This window comes from Gadus macrocephalus, chromosome 8 (assembly GCF_031168955.1).
Source record: "Gadus macrocephalus chromosome 8, ASM3116895v1".
Taxonomy (NCBI): domain Eukaryota; kingdom Metazoa; phylum Chordata; class Actinopteri; order Gadiformes; family Gadidae; genus Gadus; species Gadus macrocephalus.
The window spans coordinates 21,885,162-21,906,185 of NC_082389.1; the positions used below are offsets into that span (position 1 = coordinate 21,885,162).

The 21,024-nt window shown below is 40.6% G+C and overlaps 1 protein-coding gene and 1 long non-coding RNA gene across 4 annotated transcripts in view; one reads left to right on the forward strand and one right to left on the reverse strand.

The window, feature by feature from the left end:
- ythdc2 (YTH domain containing 2) overlaps window positions 1-21,024 on the forward strand; it is a 225,158-nt gene that overhangs the window by 15,137 nt on the left and 188,997 nt on the right. For all 3 annotated transcript variants that reach the window (XM_060059908.1, XM_060059910.1, XM_060059909.1), the window contains exons 3-4: window positions 10,102-10,269; window positions 10,357-10,447. In XM_060059908.1, coding sequence (XP_059915891.1) covers window positions 10,107-10,269; window positions 10,357-10,447 — 254 coding nt within the window. In that variant the 5' untranslated portion in view covers window positions 10,102-10,106. The remainder of the gene's footprint in view (window positions 1-10,101; window positions 10,270-10,356; window positions 10,448-21,024) is intronic.
- On the reverse strand, window positions 7,194-8,182 carry LOC132462334 (uncharacterized). Its single transcript, XR_009526813.1, has 2 exons — window positions 7,837-8,182; window positions 7,194-7,775 (listed from the first exon to the last, which is right to left on the reverse strand). It is a non-coding gene; the product is annotated as an uncharacterized LOC132462334 (long non-coding RNA).

Consider the following 21,024-nt stretch of genomic DNA (forward strand, 5'->3'; position numbering starts at 1 on the left):
AGACATCAGGCCTCTAGACTTTGAGTTAGGCCCTCAGTTTGGCTCTTTGATTGGTGAGTGCACACTTATCCTTTGGCACATTCATTAATGTATTGACATGAATGTTTCATATGTTCCAAAAAAACATGAATAACATATGCACGGCCGCGTTTTACGACTGCTTAATGGGTGCGATGTAGGTCTTAATTTTCATTGAAGTGGTCTTAAAAAAGTCTAAAAAAAGTCTTAAATTTGGGTTGATCAAACCTGGGGAAACCCTGTGTAAACAAAGAGATCGCATTTTGTTTAACTGCTAACTAACAAACGGGTTTATGCGTTCACTGAACAAATATTATGGAAATAAAAGACCACTTTTCCATCAGAAAAATCATCAGAACCGTTATTACCAACCCATAGACACTAAAAGCCAAAACCTTTCTCACATGCACACCCATCGTGAGTGACGGCTACGCGCACACATGCACACCCATAGCGAGTGACGTAGGACGTAAAGTCCCGCCCAGGTCGAAGTGGCGTCGATTTAGAGAGTCCCTTCATGTGTTAGCGTATCGTCGCTCTCGCTCTGTGTGTGTGTGTGTGTGTGTGTACGAGAATGACAGGGAGAACGAGTGCTATGCGGAGATGAATGGACGGAACGATTTTTAGATTTCCAAATCGCGTTCTAAAAAAATAAATAATAATAATAATATTAATAAAAAAACAAGACAGAATCAATTCGTGGCGCTCGATGTTGATTCTGTGGCGCCGCGCCACACAATGGTCTATGTATGGGAAACACTGCTATCAACGGCGTCTGGCTTGAGAGCTGCCCGGTGGCATGTAACTATATTCCCACTGGTACTAAATAATCGTTCCGATGGGGAACTGGTGGCGGGCACACACGGATACTTTTTCGCCACATTTTTCAGGTTTGGAAACATTTCCTCATGGGTCTTCCACCACTGCAGGGGATCTGATTCACTGTCGGCATCGACAGACTGCAAGTAGGCAGACAACTCTGTTTCAATCCGCTCTCTCTGTGATGATGTGGCAAAGGATGTTGTTGCCCTTTTGAAGAAGCTTCCGAGGGTTTTCTTTTTTGGTGGCTCTGCTGGCGCTTGATGAGGCTGTGAAGCAGACGACTCAGCTGTGCCATGGTCGGACTCAGACAGCATCGCCTCCATCTCTGATATGGCTCTACACTTGATTTCCTCCACCTTGTCTTCTGCTACGTATCTTGTTTTGAACCTGGGATCCACTAAGCCAGCCATGTCCAGCAGGTCGTTGGTGGCAGGGTCATCAAATTTCTCCCTCAGGTAATCCAGGATGGAGACTTTGATAGACTGGGTCAGTGCAGTGTCATCCTCCTGAATTGCCAAGAGGCTGGAGTGGAAGAGATGAAGCACAGGCTTTACATAGGACACTGTGACGTAGCCCTCACCCGATAAAGCATCGGTGAATTCCAGGAGGGGTTTTAGAGCCTTGTGCACTGACTCGAGGACTTCCAGGTCTTGCCAGGCCAGAACAAGATGCCAAAAATAATTTTGCCGATTATTTTTTAAATACAGCACTGTGCAAAGGTCTACATTTAATTGTAAAAAAACTAAAGTGAATGAAGATGCTTTCAAAAATAATTAAATTAGAAGTTTCTAAATATCCAAATATTTACTAAGAGTAGTCTACTGACGCACTAATACAGAAAAAAATGAATTGACATCTAAGACAATTTATATAAAAACTCTTGGGTGCCTGAGACTTTTGCACAGTACTGTGTTTTCTACAAATCTGTCTAAAATCCATTTTAGCCAAAAATACACACATATACACTAGGGCTGTCAACGAATATTCGAAGTTCGAATATTCGTTCGAAATGAATCCAAAAACGCGAATTCGAACGTGAAAATTAATATTCGAATGTGAAAAAACACTCCCGCGGTACAAGCGCCTCTATCTGCTTTGTGAATGAGCCTCTGTCTGTTTGCGATGTCCCTCATAATATTCGAATTCGAAAACACTCCCGCGGTACAAGTGTAACAGACTAGTATTGTGAAGAGCGAATGTATTTTATCCCCTCGGGGTTTCCGTACTTGGATATAGGTATTCCAGCTCTCACGCTGTGACTGGGTGACTTCTGATATGTACTAAGTAAACGAGACTATTTTCCCTTCCACGCTTGTGTCATTCTTGTCATATAAATATCTAAGTGCCAACGCTCGGTTACACAAGCGCCTATCTGCTTTGTGAGTGAGCCTCTGTCTGTTCGCGATGTCCCTCATAATATTTGAATGTGAAAAAACACTCCCGCGGTACAAGCGCCTAACTGCTTTGTGAATGAGCCTCCGTCTGTTCGCGATGTCCCTCGTTTTAAAGTAAGGAAATGCCCAGCAGGAAGCCGCCGCCCACCAGCACTCTCAACGAGACGTATATGTATATATATATATATATATATATATTAGAGCCCGACCGATATAGGATTTTTAAGGCCGATACCGATACGAATATTTTGTGATTAAAAAATCCGATATGCCGATATATCGGCCGATATATATAAAAAAAAAAAATCCAGAAACGCGCAACAAAACAAACAGATTTCCCTAACATTGGTTATTTGTAGTTATCCTTTAAATCCTTTTCACTCTCAACTAACACGTAACAACAGCAAAACTGGACATGGTAGTCATGAATTAAGTCATGCTTATCGACTTTAGAGAATTGATGGGGATGTTCTTTTAATTGTTATTCAAGCAATGTATGTCTTGTGACAGTTGCCAACTTACCATGAACACACTTGCACACATGAGCTGTGTTGGAAATCATTCCCTATTCACTCCCTCACTATTCCCTATATAGTGTTTATGATATAGTGCACTATATAGGGAACGAACAAACGAGAATTCGGACACTACGCTGAACATTTCTAAGCGTCATTTGCGTCAGTAAATGCGCCGGGTATTTGTGTGACGCAGACAGATGCTCCCACATCATGTAAACAAACCGGGAAATCCCGAGGAAAGCTGGAGCTTGTATTGATGTTGAATGCAACATTTCCTTGATCAAGTTTTTTTTATTAATTTTGAATATTACATTTTCTATGTTAACTCCCAATTAAATTGTTGACATCTCTAAACGAAAGCCGGAGACTCCATCATTAAATGTATTCGTTTTCGCGGTTATTCAGCTTCTTCTTCTACTCCGGAAGAACACTACCGCATTGCATTGTGGTATACGGAGTAACAAGTAGGGAACATCGTATGTACACTCAAATTTTAGTGCATGAAATTAACCACTGAGAATTCGAACACCACTGCAAAATGGCGAGCACCCTATAGTGCACTATATCCGTGATAGGGAATGATTTCGAACACAGCTATGAACAACACCGATGATCTCCGTCGATCTCCGTCATTCACTCTGCCTGAATCAGCGGGTTTGGGGCGTTAGAGCGCCCTCTGGTGGACAAACTTTTTTTTTTTTTAATATTCATTTATCGGCCATTATAATGCCGATACCGAATAGTTTGAAAAATGCCTAATATCGGCCGATAATATCGGCCTGCCGATATATCGGTCGGGCTCTAATATATATATATATATATATCCCACTAATTTGAACCATGGTTTTGTCGCATTATTGACATATTGACGGCAACTGCGTAAAATAGGCAACCAGATATTCGAATAGTTCGAATTCGTGATTTTTTTCCAAACGAACATTCGAATGTCATTTTTGAGCAATTTTGACAGCCCTAATATACACTAGGGCTGGGTATCACTAGGTACCCCACGATACGATACTATCACGATATTTTACCCACGATAACGATAATATCACGATACAGCGATTCTGCGATTATCGATATATTGCAAGAAATTTCACCCACAATACATCACGATATCTGTGTCACTGAAGAAAATTAGAAAACAAAATAAATGCAGAAAACATTTCATTGCTTAGTAATCAACTTTTCTGTAAACAATGGACACAGTGCTGCTGAACAAGCAGAATGAAATTGTTTTATGAACACAAAGAACAAAGTTAACACAAATAAAATTCAACTGAATCTGTAATGTGCAAACGTTTCAAAACATTTAATTATATTATTACACTACATTCGCTTGTAATTTGTAACCTGCTCAGAATTCAACTTGCCTATGCCTTAATGCAAGAACAGAGCCACATAGAACAAGAAATCATGAGATAATATTACAATTATGAGCATATTTCAATTTATATTTTTTCACAAACACAACATTATTAATTTAATCTACATATGATGCATAAACAAAACACTTACACACACAGACTCAATACACAAACGTTATGCTATCAGCAAAAATATTACATTATATTAGAATAAATAAACCTACCTCAGGAGATAAGAGGGCAGCACAGACGGCAGGCTGCTGCTCAAGGAACCTGGCCAGCATCTCATAAGCGCTGTTCCACCGTACAGCAACGTCTGTGATCAGCTTGTGATGTGGCAGTGCAAGCATCCTTTGGTTTCTCTTCAGTGCATCGGCGGCTGTAGTGCTTCTGTGAAAAAACTTCGAAATCCTGCGGACTCTCCCGGTCAGTCGAGCAACAGCTGGCACTTTCAGTGCGTGCTGTGCAGCAAGGTTAAGCACGTGTGCAAAACACCGAACGTGTTGGTATCCAGTTAGCTCAACAGCAACAGTCATATTAGATGCGTTGTCAGTGACAACCGCCGGGTCTTTCCCCGTGAGCTTCCACTCTTCCGTAGCCTTCCGTATGACTTCTGCCATGTTGGCACCGGTGTGCGACTCGGACATCGCCCGGGTCTGGAGAACATAGGACCGCAGTTCCCACTCCAGAAGAAAATGAACAGTGAATGTCACAAATGATTCTGTGGCCCTGGACTTTGTAATACTTGCAGCCCTGGGGGACCCAGAAGGAAGCTTTGCTTTAAATGCAGTGTTGATTGTAGGCTGGCTTACAGAAGCATTCCTCTCCTCCGCGGTAAGCTCGGGATGATGACGGACAGGATGGCTGTGCATGTTCGTTGTGTTGCCCGTGTACTTGACCTTCGCGAGGCAGTTCTTGCAGATTGCGAACTCTTTATCGAGCGTTGCACTGTCAGTGTGGTAAAAGCCGAAGTGGGCCCAGACTTTTGATTTGAAAGTCGACGGTGCATCTTTCACCGGCTTTGGTCTGTTTCCGTTTTCGAATCCCCCGCCTTCCGCCATTCCTCCGTATGCGTCTCCCTCTTCTTCTTTGTTTTTCACTGACTGCAGTGGACTTCACTCTAATTCATGAGCGCCTCATGTGGGGTCTTGAAGTAGTGACTCTGTATATTAAATCTGTAGCGGGTTTTTGTGAGAGAATCTGTTTAGAACGGCTGTATGTTTATTGTTTAAATATCGATATTTGGCGTCAGCATATCGATAACGTCCCGCAAGACGAAATATCGCGATATGTCGTAGTATCGATATTTTGGCACACCCCTAATATACACTAGGGCTGGGCGATATATCGAATATATGCGATGTATCGCGAGATGTTCTCCAGGGGATGTATAAAATGCCCCTGTCGCGAACATCGAATACAAATTGGCACGTAATCTGTTTCTTTTTGCCGCCGCCGGCATACTCATTGTGCGTTCACACCAAACGCGACGGGGCGACAAAATCCCATATAAAGTGAACGTAGACGCGTATCGGGCGAATTCTTCGCGAGAGAAAACCGGCAACAAGTTTTGATTTGTCGCGCCACACTTTCGCCGTGCACAGGCGAGCGCGTTCACAAGGATTTGTGGCGCGACAAATTTGCTCGAGTTGAAATGTATTTTAATTTCTCGTGATGACAGCCAATCAGCGTTCAACAGCGTGGCCACTGAGTGACATGTGTAACGTAAACAGCCAATCAGCGTTCAACCGTCAAACTCATGGAGGAGAAAGTGATTGTTGCCGTTTGCGACTCCCGGAGCTCTATATATAATAGTATATATTATAATTTAATTGTATAATATCAGGGCCAAAAGCTCTGTGCGCCTCCGACGTCTCTCCCTCTTCCACAAAAGGTAAAGACATGCAATGGCACAAACACACTCACTCCCCCCGCCGGTTGCGAGTCCGCGAGATTCTCATGGACGCGCGTGTGTGACGTAGTCTGGACGGCGCGCTGCTGTAAGTGTGTGTACCTCCGACCGGTGAGTGAGAACAGTGAGAGAGAGAAAAAAGGATGGAAACTGAGGATTTGGTTTTGAGAAAGAATAGCATTGGATCCGTCGTCTGGCAGTGTATATATAATAAATATTATGCAAACAGTTAATAAATAATTAACGGTTTGAATAAATGCTGTGTTGGTAAATCTAACTTGCTGTGATTTTCCTTTTCTTATGTGCAAGTTCTAAATTGTTCCAATACAAAGCACTAATGAGTTTAAACAATATGTTGTTTCATGTAATCTACATGCAGACTTATATTTCAGGAATACTAGAATTATTACTGATGTAACATTATGCCAGACATGGTTGAATCGAGCATTTATGATGTGCTCTAGAGGAGATTCAAAATATATCGAGATATATATCGTGTATGGAGATATAGTAAAAAAATATCGAGATATTCATTTTGGCCCATATCGCCCAGCCCTAATATACACACATATACATACATACATATTAGGGATGGGCATTTGAAGAAATTTTCTTGATCGAGCATCGCTAGAGTTATCGATCAATTATCGATTAATCATTAACTTTTTTCTATGTTTTTTTTCTAATGTTTTTATCAATGAAATCTTTATTCCAACAATAATGTATGGGCCAAAATTAATACAATACAGTTAACTTGAAGACCTACAACTGTTTAACAGTTTTAAAATAATAAATACAGGCATTATAGGTTATAGGCCTATGCGGCGCTCGTAAAGTCCGAACAATGCGCCTACAGGCGCTCTTAAAGGTTTGGAAACGACAAGACTAAATCTGTAGCCTATTCCAATTACAATAAGTAGCGAACTTATCGGACAACAATAATCAAACAAAGGCAGTAGGCTAAAAGTGGGCATTAAACTGTATAACTGTTATGAAAAAAAAAAAGGGGGGGAAAAGGCCGACATATATAATGCCTGCAGCCGGCGCGCGGAAAAGGCTCGCAACAAAAAGATGAGCCACCCATTTACAAACAATTGCATGAACTAGTCTATCTAAAAGCAATACCTTATTGAACATATATAAGGCTGGACTTGTTGCTAAAATATCACAGTTTTGGCAAAATGTAACGACTCCAAGAGGCACCAAGCGGAGCGAGAGTCAACACATTAAGAAAGAAAAGAGCGACTCACATACGGTGGTGACTGTCCCTACTGTCCATAGCATACAGTAACTCCAGCCTACATATTTTTGTTTAGGAATATAAGCATGTTAACATGCTCGGGGGTCAGACGCGAACGCAGCCTTGTAACTGTCAGTCCAGCAGCAGAAAACACCCGCTCTGACGGGACCGAAGTTGCGGGGATGCAGAGGTATTGTCGCGCTAACTTTGACAGCCTGGGGAACCTTCTTCCATTCACTTTCCACCAGTCGGCAGGGTTATATTCAATTAAATGCTTCAAGACTCACAGTATGCAACACAACGTCCTTTTGATCGATAACAATATAAATTGATCGACGCATTTCTTAACGATCAATTATCGAGCATCGATTAATTATGCCCATCCCTAATACATATATATATATATATATATATTAGAGCTGTCAGTTAAACGCGTTATTAACGGCGTTAACGCAAACCAAATTTAACGGCGTTAAAAAAATTATCGCGCGATTAACGCAACTATTTTCTTTAAAAAAAAAAACAACTTTTTTTTTTCTTTTTTTTTTCTTTGGCTCAAAACAAAGAAGCAGTAGCCTGACTGCTATGTTCAAATTACATTTGTTCAAAGCAGTCGTTTAATTGCACTATAGGCTCTTTTTTTGTATCGTCCTGTTTTGATCAGTATATGCCAATGTTGTTATCAATAAAAAATCATTTGCACAAGGCAAGCCGATACACTTCACCATGTTGATAAGAGAATTAAGAATTATGGGACAAAAAAATCAAGGGATATTTAGCATAGAAAAATAATTTGCGATTAATCGAGATTAATGTGAGTTAACTATGACATTAATGCGATTAATCGCGATTAAATATTTTAATCGCTTGACAGCTCTAATATATATATATATATATATATATATATATATACAGTGTTTCCCACAGACCAAGGACCAATGTGCGGGGGGGGGGTGGCAGCGCGCACGGCGGCACAGGCGCAGCACGGCGACGCGGCCGTCAGTGAGTGTGCATGTAACTCCGCGTTTACATGCGGACACATCTGATTCGCATAGATGTGGAAGAACAGCTCAATCGGAATAGAAAAGTCTCATATACGCCTCAATCGGTTCGGAATACAATTCTATGCGGAATAGAATAGGTGGTGTAGTCCGCTATAAATACTTCCGATTAGTTTGGGGTTTAACTTGGAGCAGCTGCAGTAGTTCGCAATTGGTCCACTCCGTCTGTACTTTAATGCACACTGAACATTACCGCTGTCAAGGAAATTGAATTTATTGCCTGATTCACGTCTTTGATATTATCACTCCGTAGTAGTTAAAGTAGTCCGGTAACTTATCAACCCCAGCGTGTCCGGTTCCTAAGCGACGGGTGACATCGGTGGGTTCATGTGTTAGCGTATCGTGGCTCTCGCTACGTGTGTGTGTGTGTGTGTGTGTGTGTGTGTGTGTGTGTGTGTGTGTGTGTGTGTGTGTGTGTGTGTGTGTGTGTGTGTGTGTGTGTGTGTGTGTGTGTGTGTGTGTGTGTGTGTGTGTGTGTGTGTGTGTGAATGACAGGGAGAACGAGTGCTATGCAGAGATGAATGGACGGAACGATTTTTAGATTTCCAAATCGCGTTATTGAAAAAAAAAAAAAAAGACAGAATCAATTCGTGGCGCTCGATGTTGATTCTGTGGCGCCGCGCCACACAATGGTCTATGTATGGGAAACACTGATATATATATATTACACTCTCCTGTGAGAAAATAATAATCATTTTATTATCAGTAATGTTATAACATCCTATTGGTAAACATAACACTGTAAAAGTGTGTGTGCATGATGTGTATTAAATATATTTATTACACAGGTCTTTTCAGCGTTCCATTCACTTGCATGGGCACTTCACAACTTCCGGCGATGAATTATTTTTTGATAATTCATTGGCAACGGATGAATAATGACCGCTGTCAAGGTAAACAAAAGGACTTTTTGCCTTTGGTATCACTCCACACGTAGTCCGGTGGATCCGAAAGAAGCATTACGCTACGGAGGGGTATATTCAAAACGTTAGAACATGGTTTGACCATGTTTTTTTTTTAAACAAACAACATAAATCAACCATTAAATAGCTATATTATGCCTCCTATAGTTGAGGCTGGAATGTCATGGGCTCATCTGCGTTCTATGGGCGGAGCTTAGCGACAGGTCAATTGGCTTGGTTCCCGGCATTTCTCAGATTTTCCTGGTTCCAATTAACATCACTGGTGACTGACTGCAGACTAGATTCTAACAATGCTTGAGTCCAAAAACGATAATGTCCAGAAGTTTGATGGGTTTGCAAAAAAGGTCTTGTGGTTTATTTTGTACAAAAATCAAAGAAAACTGACTGAGAATACTTAAAACAAACAAAGAGCAGGATGTGGGCCAAGCCATTGTAGAATAACTTCTTGCTGTGTAATCAGCCATACCTGGCACTCTGTCCATCTCCTGTTATATGCACACAGGCACTCAAGACCCGTAGAGGTCACCAGAAACAAGCATTGCACACAAATAATACTAAACTGAATATGGCTCCTACAGAGGGGGTGGTCTATGTTCGGCATGCCCATGCGCAGAACAACTAGGTAGCAAGATTTGCTAGGTAGCCTAGAGCTCTTCCCCCATGGCACGTTGTTTCACCTCCCCGCCCTCATGTGGAATATTCCACACAATACTTTCTTCCCGTATTTAATTTAATTTTAAAATGTGCGACGTGCATTTATTCGCTCCGACTTTGTAACTTGGGTAAGGGTGAATAAAGAAATGCATTCAAACTTTTTACTAACATTGTTCATCCATCCTGTAGATATAATGCCCCTGCCGAGGACGATGCCACCTTCACCAGGCAGAACCAGGTGTAAGCTGCCTGTATTGGTTTCTGCAAGCAACCTGCCCAAAGTTATTGTGTTGGATGAGGAGGTTAAGAGGGCTGTCAACACCTCATTGGAAAGGTTTCACTGCAGTAAACGGAGAGGTATTTTATTTCAAATAAATGTCTATACAAATTGAATGTTCACATTTGCACATTTCTCATATGATCTAAATGTTCTTCTCTCATCAGAAATGGAGTTTCCATCTTCCCTGTTGAGCACTGAGAGGGCCTACATCCACCGTTTGGTGGAGACCTGGGGATACATGTCCAAAAGCAAAGGGTATGAGTATTGTTTCATGTTTTTGTTGGTCCTCAGTAGGGATACACCGAATTTTCGGCCCAATTTATGGCCCAAAACGCATTTTTCGGTTTTCGGCTGAAATGCTTTTATCACCGAAACAACACGGCCGAAACAAAAATTTGTGATGACCCAACCAAAAAGCGCGGCCAGCACACGCTTGTCTGGATAAGCGCCAATATGTCTGCGGTGTGGACGCTTTTCAATGTTTCTGAAAAAGACCCACGTATAGCGATTTGCAAAAATTGCAATGCCTTGATTTTAATTAAGTTAGTACACAGTCATAGCCATAAATACAATGGTACTAGGGTTGCCGCTGTGTGAACATTTTCACACCGAGTAATACACTTGTGTCAACACCGGTATTATGAGTATAAATGGTATTAACTTTGAAACTAGGTCAACCGCCATCTTCTCCGTCAACCCTCCTCTCACACTCTGACAGCGTCTGGCAGCGCGCGAATTCTCGGTGACGGCATCTTATAACGTTCTATATATAATAGTATAATATAATTGTATATATAATATCAAGGCCAAAAGCTCGGTGCGCCTCCGGATGGCCGTAGCGTGGGGAGCTCTCGTAGGGATTGGGCTTTGCGGGGTTTGTTTACCAGCGTTGCTATGGTTACCGGTATTGTGTGTACCAACGCTTTGTTAGGAAGCTTATCTATTAGGTTTGTATATAATTTTTTTAAATGTAAAAACACATCAAAAATAAAACGGTGCAAAGACAAACTGCCAAACATTTTTTTTTAATCAAATAGCCCTAAAGATGACGTCAATTTTTTTTTTATTACTGGAAAAAATAAATAAAAAATAACTCTTCTACGGCTATCAACTTCAACACCGGTACCATACCATATTCCGCGGCAACCCTAATTGGTACTAATAATTGGCATAATAATTTCTTTCAGTGTTTCGGTTTTCGGCCTAGGTTTCCTCATTTTCGGTTTTCGGTTTCGGCCAAGAATTTTCATTTCGGTGCATCCCTAGTCCTCAGAATGTATAACCGCCATTAACAATATTAAAATAGAGGAAATCGAAAAAGAAAGACACTGGAAGCCATGTTGTGTTTCAGAATATTGCCATCCTACGGTGATCTCAACTCGATCAGTTTTGTTTAGATATTAACCAATCTGTTGGCATTTGGATACCGCTGTTTTTAAAAAAAAGTTAAACAAAGCTGATTTTGTGATCAGTGTCAACTGGGCTCAAATTTTAAATAGTTTGAACTTCAAGCGCAGTTTCAAGGTGGAGAACTAAGTGGTCCACTATGCTAAGGTATCAATGTTAGGTCGGCTTTGACACTCCTCTCTATAGATAGCCTGCTGAAACTGAAAGATATTGTGGGTTATGTAGGGAAGCAGTAATAAGGGTTTTATAGGCCAATAAAAATTATTTTGAATGTGTAATCAGCCGATCCGATCACCGAACTGTTTAATATTGAAATATATATGAATAGGATGTTTCTTAAGAAAATGATTCTGTGCCGTTTAAGATCCTTTACATTATTGATACCTGTATATGCGCTGTTTCTAGGAACTGTTGAAGTCAACGTTTTTTTCCCTTTGACTTCCATTATAAAAAATTGCTTGGAGATCGCCAGTGGTAATTAGAAATTTACCCTTTGACTAGTTTGTTAGTTATCAAAAGCAAAACATTCCCTATTACCTAAGGGGGAGGTCCTTGATGGGCACTAAACATTTAAGGCTTTGGGGTTCTCTGAAGCGGACTTGGTTGAACAATGACAGGTAATTTGTGTAATATTTTATTTTGCATAAATTGGCCTTAACGCAGGCACCTTTTATGGAAGATAAAGCCAAAATAATGCCATAAGTTTAAGTATAAAGTAGTATTTGGTCAAAAAAAATTGTTTGTACGACTTTGTTCAAGGTTTTTGAAAAGGTTTTTGAAAACCGTTACCGACAGCTAAATCTATCCCGACGGACGGATCGATGCATAAATATTCAGCATGTCATATAAGGCGCAGATACCACGTTTCAATTTTTTTACAAATCGGGGTTAAAATAACATTAACATTTTGCTGCTCTACACTATGAAGTTTTACTATAATTTATATCAATTTATTTCACCATATGTACTTTCTACTACTGTGGCAGAGTTTCCATATCCCATACATTTTATGCAGCCCCATATGAATAAAACAAAGAAAGAATAGATTGCCACAATTATGGTGTGTTCAAGATGCCTCGTACACCACCCGCACAAGTTGTTTTTGTGACGTAATTTCCTGGCTTGTAGCACTTGTAGTGTTCCTGTTTTTCTTTGCGATTGTATCACGTCATTGGCTAGTGATTGTTATTGTCAGTTATATTAGCCTCTTTAGCAAACCAGCTCGAAAACAAACGACACAACTTTATATTGTATTGCATGCACAGCAAGACCGTGCAATGCATAAATTGGTGACCGGAATAAAGTAGCAATGTATTAGGGCCGCAGCTATTTTTGTTGTCGAATCGTACCGTCAGCCTCACTGAACTCTGTAGACTCTAAAAATTCCGAGTAGGACCGACCAAAAGGGGTCGTTCCTCTGTGAAAAGCTGCAAGAAAGCTGGGAGATTCGTGTGGTCTGTTTACGAGGCATCTGGAACTGATTGATGATTGATGGAAATTTATTTCGAAGATGTAAAAGAAAACAGAAAATATCATACAGAAAATAATGATGTGACACAAAATAAAAGGCAAAATTAGATAGATGAATGACAAATACTTATTTGTAACTACATGTTCGAAAAGGAGTGGGAAGAAGTTTACACTTAATCCCACCCCTTCTCCGTAACTCATTGTAAATAAGCTTCCTTAGTCTTAATAATAATTACCATTTTCATTTGTTATTATTAATTATATATATCTATATACAGGGCTCTCAAGTCTCACGCATTCGGCATGAGACACACGCAATTCAACCCATGCACACGCTCACACGCCACACTTCGTATTTCTCACGCAGAGAAATTACCAGGATAGCACCCACCAACTTGCGTTGCTATTTAACAGTGGAACCGGTAGGAATCAAATGGGTTCCCCGTACGTAGGGTGACCAGACGTCCCCTTTTGCCAGGGCATGCCCTCTTTTTGAGACACTTTAAAAAAAAAATGTGTGCGGGCGGAATTTCAAAATCGTCCGGGATTTTATTAAAGCCTCATACATGTTCACATTGTATTTGCGGTGCGTTCCTCTTGGTCGTTTCCAAACTAGTTAGGCCTCGTGCCCACTGCACCGTCAGTCAAAGGACGTCGGAAGGCTTGGCTGACAGATTGGGGAGCTTTCCGGGGTCGTCAGAGCCTGAGTAGTGATACAGTGCTTAAATTTACATACGCGATCTGGTTGGATGACGGATCCGTCGCTGCCGAAAAAGTTGAACATTTTAAAAATGTTGACTGAGCCGAAGGCTCCAACGGAGCGCACGGCTCCACAATGCATTGCGCGTCCGTCCCCATTCAAAGTCAATGGGATCAGTCAACGGACGGATGCAGTGGGCATGAGGCGTTAGGCTACGCCCAGTAGTTCCACACTCAGTTCTGTTCGCTTTGCATTGGTGGAACTGAGTGGGGGGGGGGGGTTAAGTAGAGCCTCACGTTTTGTATTTATTTTTTTACCATTATTGTTATATAGGGACAAACATTAACAGGGGATTGATAAAGTTCTATCTATTGAACAGAATAGAACACTTGTTCATACTTTACACAGTTTACCACAGCATTGGCCTACTGAACATTGGCTTCCTGTAAGTCAGAGAATTGATTTTAAAATCATGTTGCTTACCTATAAATCCCTACATGGTTTAGGCCCAACATATTTAACTGATATGCTTCCACTACATCAGCCTTTTAGACCCCAATCTGTTAATTATCCCCAGAGTAAACACAAAACATGGGAAAGCAGGATTTAGTTACTACGCAACAAATAGCTGGAATAAACTCCCAGAGGATTTAAGACTTGCCCCAACTCTGAGCACCTTTAAAACAAGACTGAAGACTTTTATGTTTGCTATAGCTTTCTGCTAAATAACTTTGCCTTTATTTTCTATTTTAATACTAAAATGCCTTTTTAACTTTCTATTTTTGCATATGTTTTTCTTTTACTTGCCTATTATTTTATTTTATTGCATGACACTGTTTATATGTGAAGCACTTTGAGTCTGCCTTGTGTATGAAAAGTGCTATATAAATAAAGTTGCCTTGCCTTGCCTTGAATGCCACAGATATATTTTAAGCATTGGACTGAATGCCACATGAATATATAATTATGTTTTTGCATGTTTGCAACGTTTATAAGTTCATGCCTATACTAGTTTTGCTTAGGCCAATATCCTTTTGAGGCAGTGATGTTTCTGAATATTAGTATTAAGGGCATAGACGGATTATGACATATCGGGCCCCTGGGCACGTGGACCCCGCAGGCCACCCCCCCCCCTTCCAACGTAAACACACGCACCCAGAATACACACAAACTTATTGGCGATAATAAGTCATTGGCCTATACCTGCAACTCAGCAGGATTTGTAGCACAGGAAGGGCAACCTCACATAATTATTACAAATAAATGCATCTTTATTTAACCAAAACAGGATAAAAAAAATATATAATTGATGCAATTTTTGGCGATTTGAACGAATTTCGAATGCACCGCTTTCAACCACAAATAAAAACGACTTAAAGCAACTCAATACGAACAGTTCCTTACATTAATTGACAGTAATGCATTTCACCTATGAAATGCATTTTTTCCGGGCTCTGTTCCGTGCGAAATCCTCCACGATATCATCAAAGTCCAGTGCATTGGTAAGGTCGCTCTCAATTGCCATGAGAGAAAGTGCCTTGAGGCGTTTTTGTGACATTTTCGTCCTCAGTTCATTTTTTATCCTGGACAGAAGAGAGAATGACCGCTCCCCTTCGCAATTACTGACGGGCAGAGTCAGAAAAAGCCGTAGCGCTACATACACATTTGGAAACATAGATTGCGGTCCACAATCGAGTATAATTCGTAGCAATCCTTTTGGGGTTGCATCATCTCCAGGCTTGTTAAATGATCTGAACTAAATAAATTCATTGCTTCAACGCTCCACTTAGAGTTCACCGTTGCTCCATGTTTAAATGACAGTGACTTGTTCGTGACCGGTCTCGAATTCACAAACTGAAATAGTGCCCCCTATTGATCTTTTTTTTAATTTATTTACTCAGTAGTAAGAATTCACAAACTGAAATAGTGCCCCCTATTGATCTTTTTTTAAATTGATTTACTCAGTAGTAATACTATTACTATTACTATTACTGTTTTCGCTTGAATTTTTGTATTCTGATTGCTTCGACAATGCAACATTAAAAGTTACTGACGGTGGAGCCCAGGGCCCCACTGTTAGTAACTTGTGGGGCCCTGGACGCCACTGGGGCCCTGGACGCCACTGTTAGTAACTTGTGGGGCCCTGGGCCCCACTGTTAGTAACTTGTGGGGCGGCTCAGTCTACTTCAGTTACTAACTGCCCGTGCAGTAATCCACCCATGGTTAAGGGCCAATAATGCTTACTATCATACATTAGTCACTTTATCTGTGGATACATTTGTATGCAGTCACATATGAATATACCCCCCCCCCCCCCCCGCCGCCGCCAACAAAATCTCACTCTGAACTCAGTTCAAAACTTAAGAGCCCTGCTATATTATATAGATATAGATATATAATTTTTTCAACGTATCCAAATATATCATCTTCTAAAAATAAAATGTATTACTTGTATTTTCATATCAAAGATATAATATATAAAAAAAACGTTCATGAAAATAAATATATATTTTCTCACTATTGATATATTTTAGTATTAAAACTAATTGAAATCTGAAATTCCCGAAAAAAATATTTAACAGCTAAATAAATAAACAATAAACGTATGATCCCTATACCGAGCATTGAAAATGGTCCGTATAGCTCTTTCCTGCAGAATAAACAGTGAATGTAATGTACTTCTGTAATTATTGCCCAAAAACCTCTACACAGTAACTTAAATAAGGTGAAACCAGTGAACAATAGTGGATGTGTAGTGATTTATGATCCAGAACCTGTTTAGCTTTATATAATACTGCAATGCTTCTTGACAACTTGGAGTATATGTTTTATGTGAGAGTTCCAGTTTAGTTTCTCATCAATTGTTACACCAAGGAATTGTATCTGACCAACTCGTTCAATGTCTACGCCATCAATCTGTATATTAATTTGTTAATTTGTTCTGCAGTTTCCAAATAACAAAGATTTTGTTTTGCTCAAGTTTAACAATAATTTATTAATATTGAACCATAATTCTATTAGCTCATTTCTAAATTTATCACCTCTACTAATTTATCTAAATCATCACCTGAAAAAAAGATATTTATCGTCAGCAAACAATAATAGTTTCAACACATTAGATTAGGGTTGCCGCGGTGTGGACATTTTCACACCGAGTAATACGCTCGTGTCAACACCGTTATTACCGGTATAAAGGGTATTAACTTTGAAACTATATATCAACCGCCATCTTCTCCGTCAACTCTCCTCTCACACTCGGTGACAGCGGCTGGCAGCGCGCCAATTCTCGGCGTCTTATAACGTTCTATATCTAATAGTATAATATAATTTTTATTAAAAACGGCCAAAAGCTCTGTGCGCCTCCGGATGGCCGTAGCTCACGTAGGGATTTGGCTTCGCGGGGTTTGTTTACCGGCGTTGCTATGGTTACCGGTCTTGTAAGGAAGCACGTCAATTCTCGGCGCGACAATTCTCCCGCACAGAGCATAACTGTGGCCTATTCTACACATTTTAATTTTCTTATTTATAATAATATTATTCATTTTTACTGAATTTGTTTTTTATTACTGAAAAAAAACAAAAAAAACAGTGTTGGCCTCAACACCGGTAACAACGGTAATACCGTATACCGCGGCAACCCTACATTAGATACAATGTCCAAACGCTCAGAGGAACAATCACCAAGTGTCACAAATTGTCGCCTGTCACTCAAATAACTCCTCACCCAGTTGCCCACTATACCCCTGATGCCGTAAGGTTTCCAGTTTTTTTATTAATCTGCCATGATTTATTGTGTCAAATGCTTTTATTTAGATCTATGAATATCCCTACTGATTGTTGTTTTTGGTCTATAGAATTTGTGATTTCTTCAATTGAATCTAATAAGGCTATTGATGTAAATCTGTATTGATTATCAGTGAGCAGTTTGTGTTATCTGTGAAATTATCCAGTCGATTATTGAATAGTTTTTCAAGAATTTTGGAGAATTGTGACAATAATAAGACCGGTCTGTAATTTGTGAAGTGGTGTGTGTTCCCAGATTTGTACAGAGGTATGGCTTTTGCTATTTTCATTTTGTTTGGAGATGTACCAGTTTGGAATGATAAATTACAGATGTACAGCGCCCTCCATAATTATTGGCACCCCTGGTTAAGATGTGTTCTTTAGCTTCTAATAAATTCATTTTTTTTCTAAATAATATAGGACCACAATGAAAGAAAGTGTGAAATCCAGCCTTTAATTCAAGTGCATTTATTCAGTAGGAAAAAAATCCCACATTAAGAAATAATTATTTAACAACAAATCATGTGTGCCACAATTATTAGCACCCCTGATGTCAATACTTTGTACAACCCCCCTTTGCCAACAAAACAGCACCTAATCTTCTCCTATAATGTTTCACAAGATGGGAGAAAACAGAAAGAGGGATCTTCGACCATTCCTCTTTGAACAATCTCTCTTAATCATCCAGCGACCTGGGTCCTCTCTTCTGCAGTCTCCTCTTCAGCTCACCCCACAGGTTTTCAATGGGGTTGAGGTCTGGGGACTGAGATGGCCATGGGAGGAGCTTGATTCTGTGTCTGGTGAACCATTTCTGGGTAGATTTAGTTGAAGGTCATGTACCGCTTAGCGAACTCCAGGCGTTTGCGTTTATGATTTTGAGTGAGAAAAGGTTTTTTCCGTGCATGCCTCCCAAACAGCCTGTTGGCATGTAGATAGCGCCTGATGGTTGTTTTGGAGACTTTGTGACCCCAAGATGCTACCATTCCTTTAAATTCTGTGACCGTGAGCTTTGGAGTCTGTGTGTGGTGGCAAAATGAACTTGCGTCCTCGTCCAGGCTTGTTTACCACTGTTCCAGTTGTTTTAAACTTCTTGACGATTCCTCGGACAGTAGATATGGGCAGGTGTAGGCGAGTGGCTATTTTCTTGTAGCCATTGCCTGATTTGTGAAGGTCGACACACATCTGCCTTACTTGAACGGTGTATTCCTTTGTCTTTCCCATGTTGAAGAGAAATGGCCTCTGGCACGTCATATTTAAACCCCAGGGACACAGGAAGTTATGAATTACTAATTAAATGTTCCTACATACTCTGATCAACTTTGTGAACTACTGTAGAAATGACTGATGATGATACTTTAATTGCATTTATTTCCTAGGAATTGTTAAAGGTGCCAATAATTGTGCAACAGGTGATTTTATGAAGAATAATTATTTCTAAGTCAGGGACTTTTTTTTCCACTTAAAATTCACTTGAGTTGAAGGCTAAATTTTTCTACAATTTTCAGTGTGAGTATTTTTCTGCAATAAAATTGAATTTATTTTAAGGCTTTTAACACATCTTAACCAGGGGTGCCAATAATTATGGAGGGCGCTGTATGTGAATGGTTTTGTTATCCCATGAATCACTTTTTTTTACCACAGTCATATCTATCTCACCACAATCATTTGATTTTTAACCCTTACAATTCAAAACAATATCAACAATTTCCCATTCGTCCACTACTGTGAGAAACAGAGAACTAATTTCTACTAATTGATTTTCCCATATTTAGCTCAGATGTCCCTTGATCAGGAATTTTTCTTGCTAGGTCCGGACCACTATTGACAAAAAACTTGTTAAAATAGTTGGCCACAACATCCATATTGTACTCCTCCTTTTCATCATTCATAATTTCTGAGTCTGTTGGGAAAAACGGTCTGTCTAGCTACTGGACCAGATAAAATGAGACGGAGAGGTAATAAAGTCTATCGGCACGAGGACCTTGGATTTATTAAGTAAAGTGGCAACGGTTATACAGAGTCATAAAGCGTGAGAAATCGAATATGTCTAAGTCCCTAATCAGCGCTGATGGTTCGTCTGGAGCTTCGCCTCCGTGGAAGGTCTGCTTCAGAAGAAGGGTGAAGAGTTCCTGTGTGATACAGTCTTATGCTGTATCCTCCTCTCGATGAGGTGTGTGCGTTTGAGGTGTGTGCGGTTCGGTGTGTTTTGGCTCCCAGGCCCTGAGAGAGCTTCGTAACGGGGAGAGTTCCTCGTGTCTCTGGTGTGATAAATTAAAACGGGGGAGTGCCCCCCCGAAGTGTCTCGTGTGTGATAATTTAATGTGGCTCTCAGGCCCCTAGTATGGGCAGAGGTATCTCTTGGTTCCTCCTAACGGGGAAGAGCTCTCAAAATGTCTCCTGTGTGATAAATTAATGTGGCTCTCCCGTTCTGGAGATGATACTGGTGCATTGTCTGAGTGTCCACCATCTGCCTGCCTGGGAGATGGGGCCTTCAGCTCCGGCCTTGACCTGACTATATATTATCATGTTTGTGTTATGTGTTCGTTGGGTTTAGAGCAAGAGTCGACTATATTATAATGTGTCCATGTGATGTGCTCATCAGGCTAGGGTAGGAGTTAGCTATATTTATAATGTACATGTGATGTACTCAGCAGGTTATTTTTCCCAACATATCCCCCTCAAGTCGTCGCAAGACGACTTTTACTCATTAGGGGTACGAGGGATAGGACTCCAGCACGGGACTACCATTATAACACCATTAGAAATAACAGAAAGAAGACAAAATGATCATAAAAACAAACAACCATGAGCATGGGACTAAAACAACTCGCTGGACCGGGCGTATGGGGAACCACGTGGGAGAAACGCCACCCATGCTTCAGACATGGGTATGCCATACACACCCCACCTAGGGGGTGGCATCCACCCCGGCCTTACATCGCGAGCAGACAATACCAACAATACTGGCAGCAGATGATACACAACAAAACCAACACCAAACCATAACAACAACAACAAAATGCAACAACAAAACTAACAGTAAACAATACCGATATAAACAAAAATGCAACAATCACACAAACACTACACAATAACAATCACAGGAAAGAAATGCAACCCTGAAACGTGTCCCTAAATAATAATAATAATATCAGAAAGATATGAGGTACACAACGAATGGCAATCCCCCTCAACCCATCCCTAGATGACCACACACTAAGGATGTGAGGAGGAGTTAGCTGGTCGTGTAACAATAAGCAATCACACGCATGGGGTATTCGGGGTAGGCCCGGGGCACGGGAACAACTGAAACCACGGAATAGTCCTGAGCGTCATCACGGGCAGGTGGTCGCAAGGCGCCACCTGAGCATTAGACCCTTTTATTCAACTGCGCTCAGGACCTCATCTGATAAACGGGCAATCAAGGCCCCTGGAATCTCGCCCGTGTGTATCCCCGAGCTCCATCTTGTTC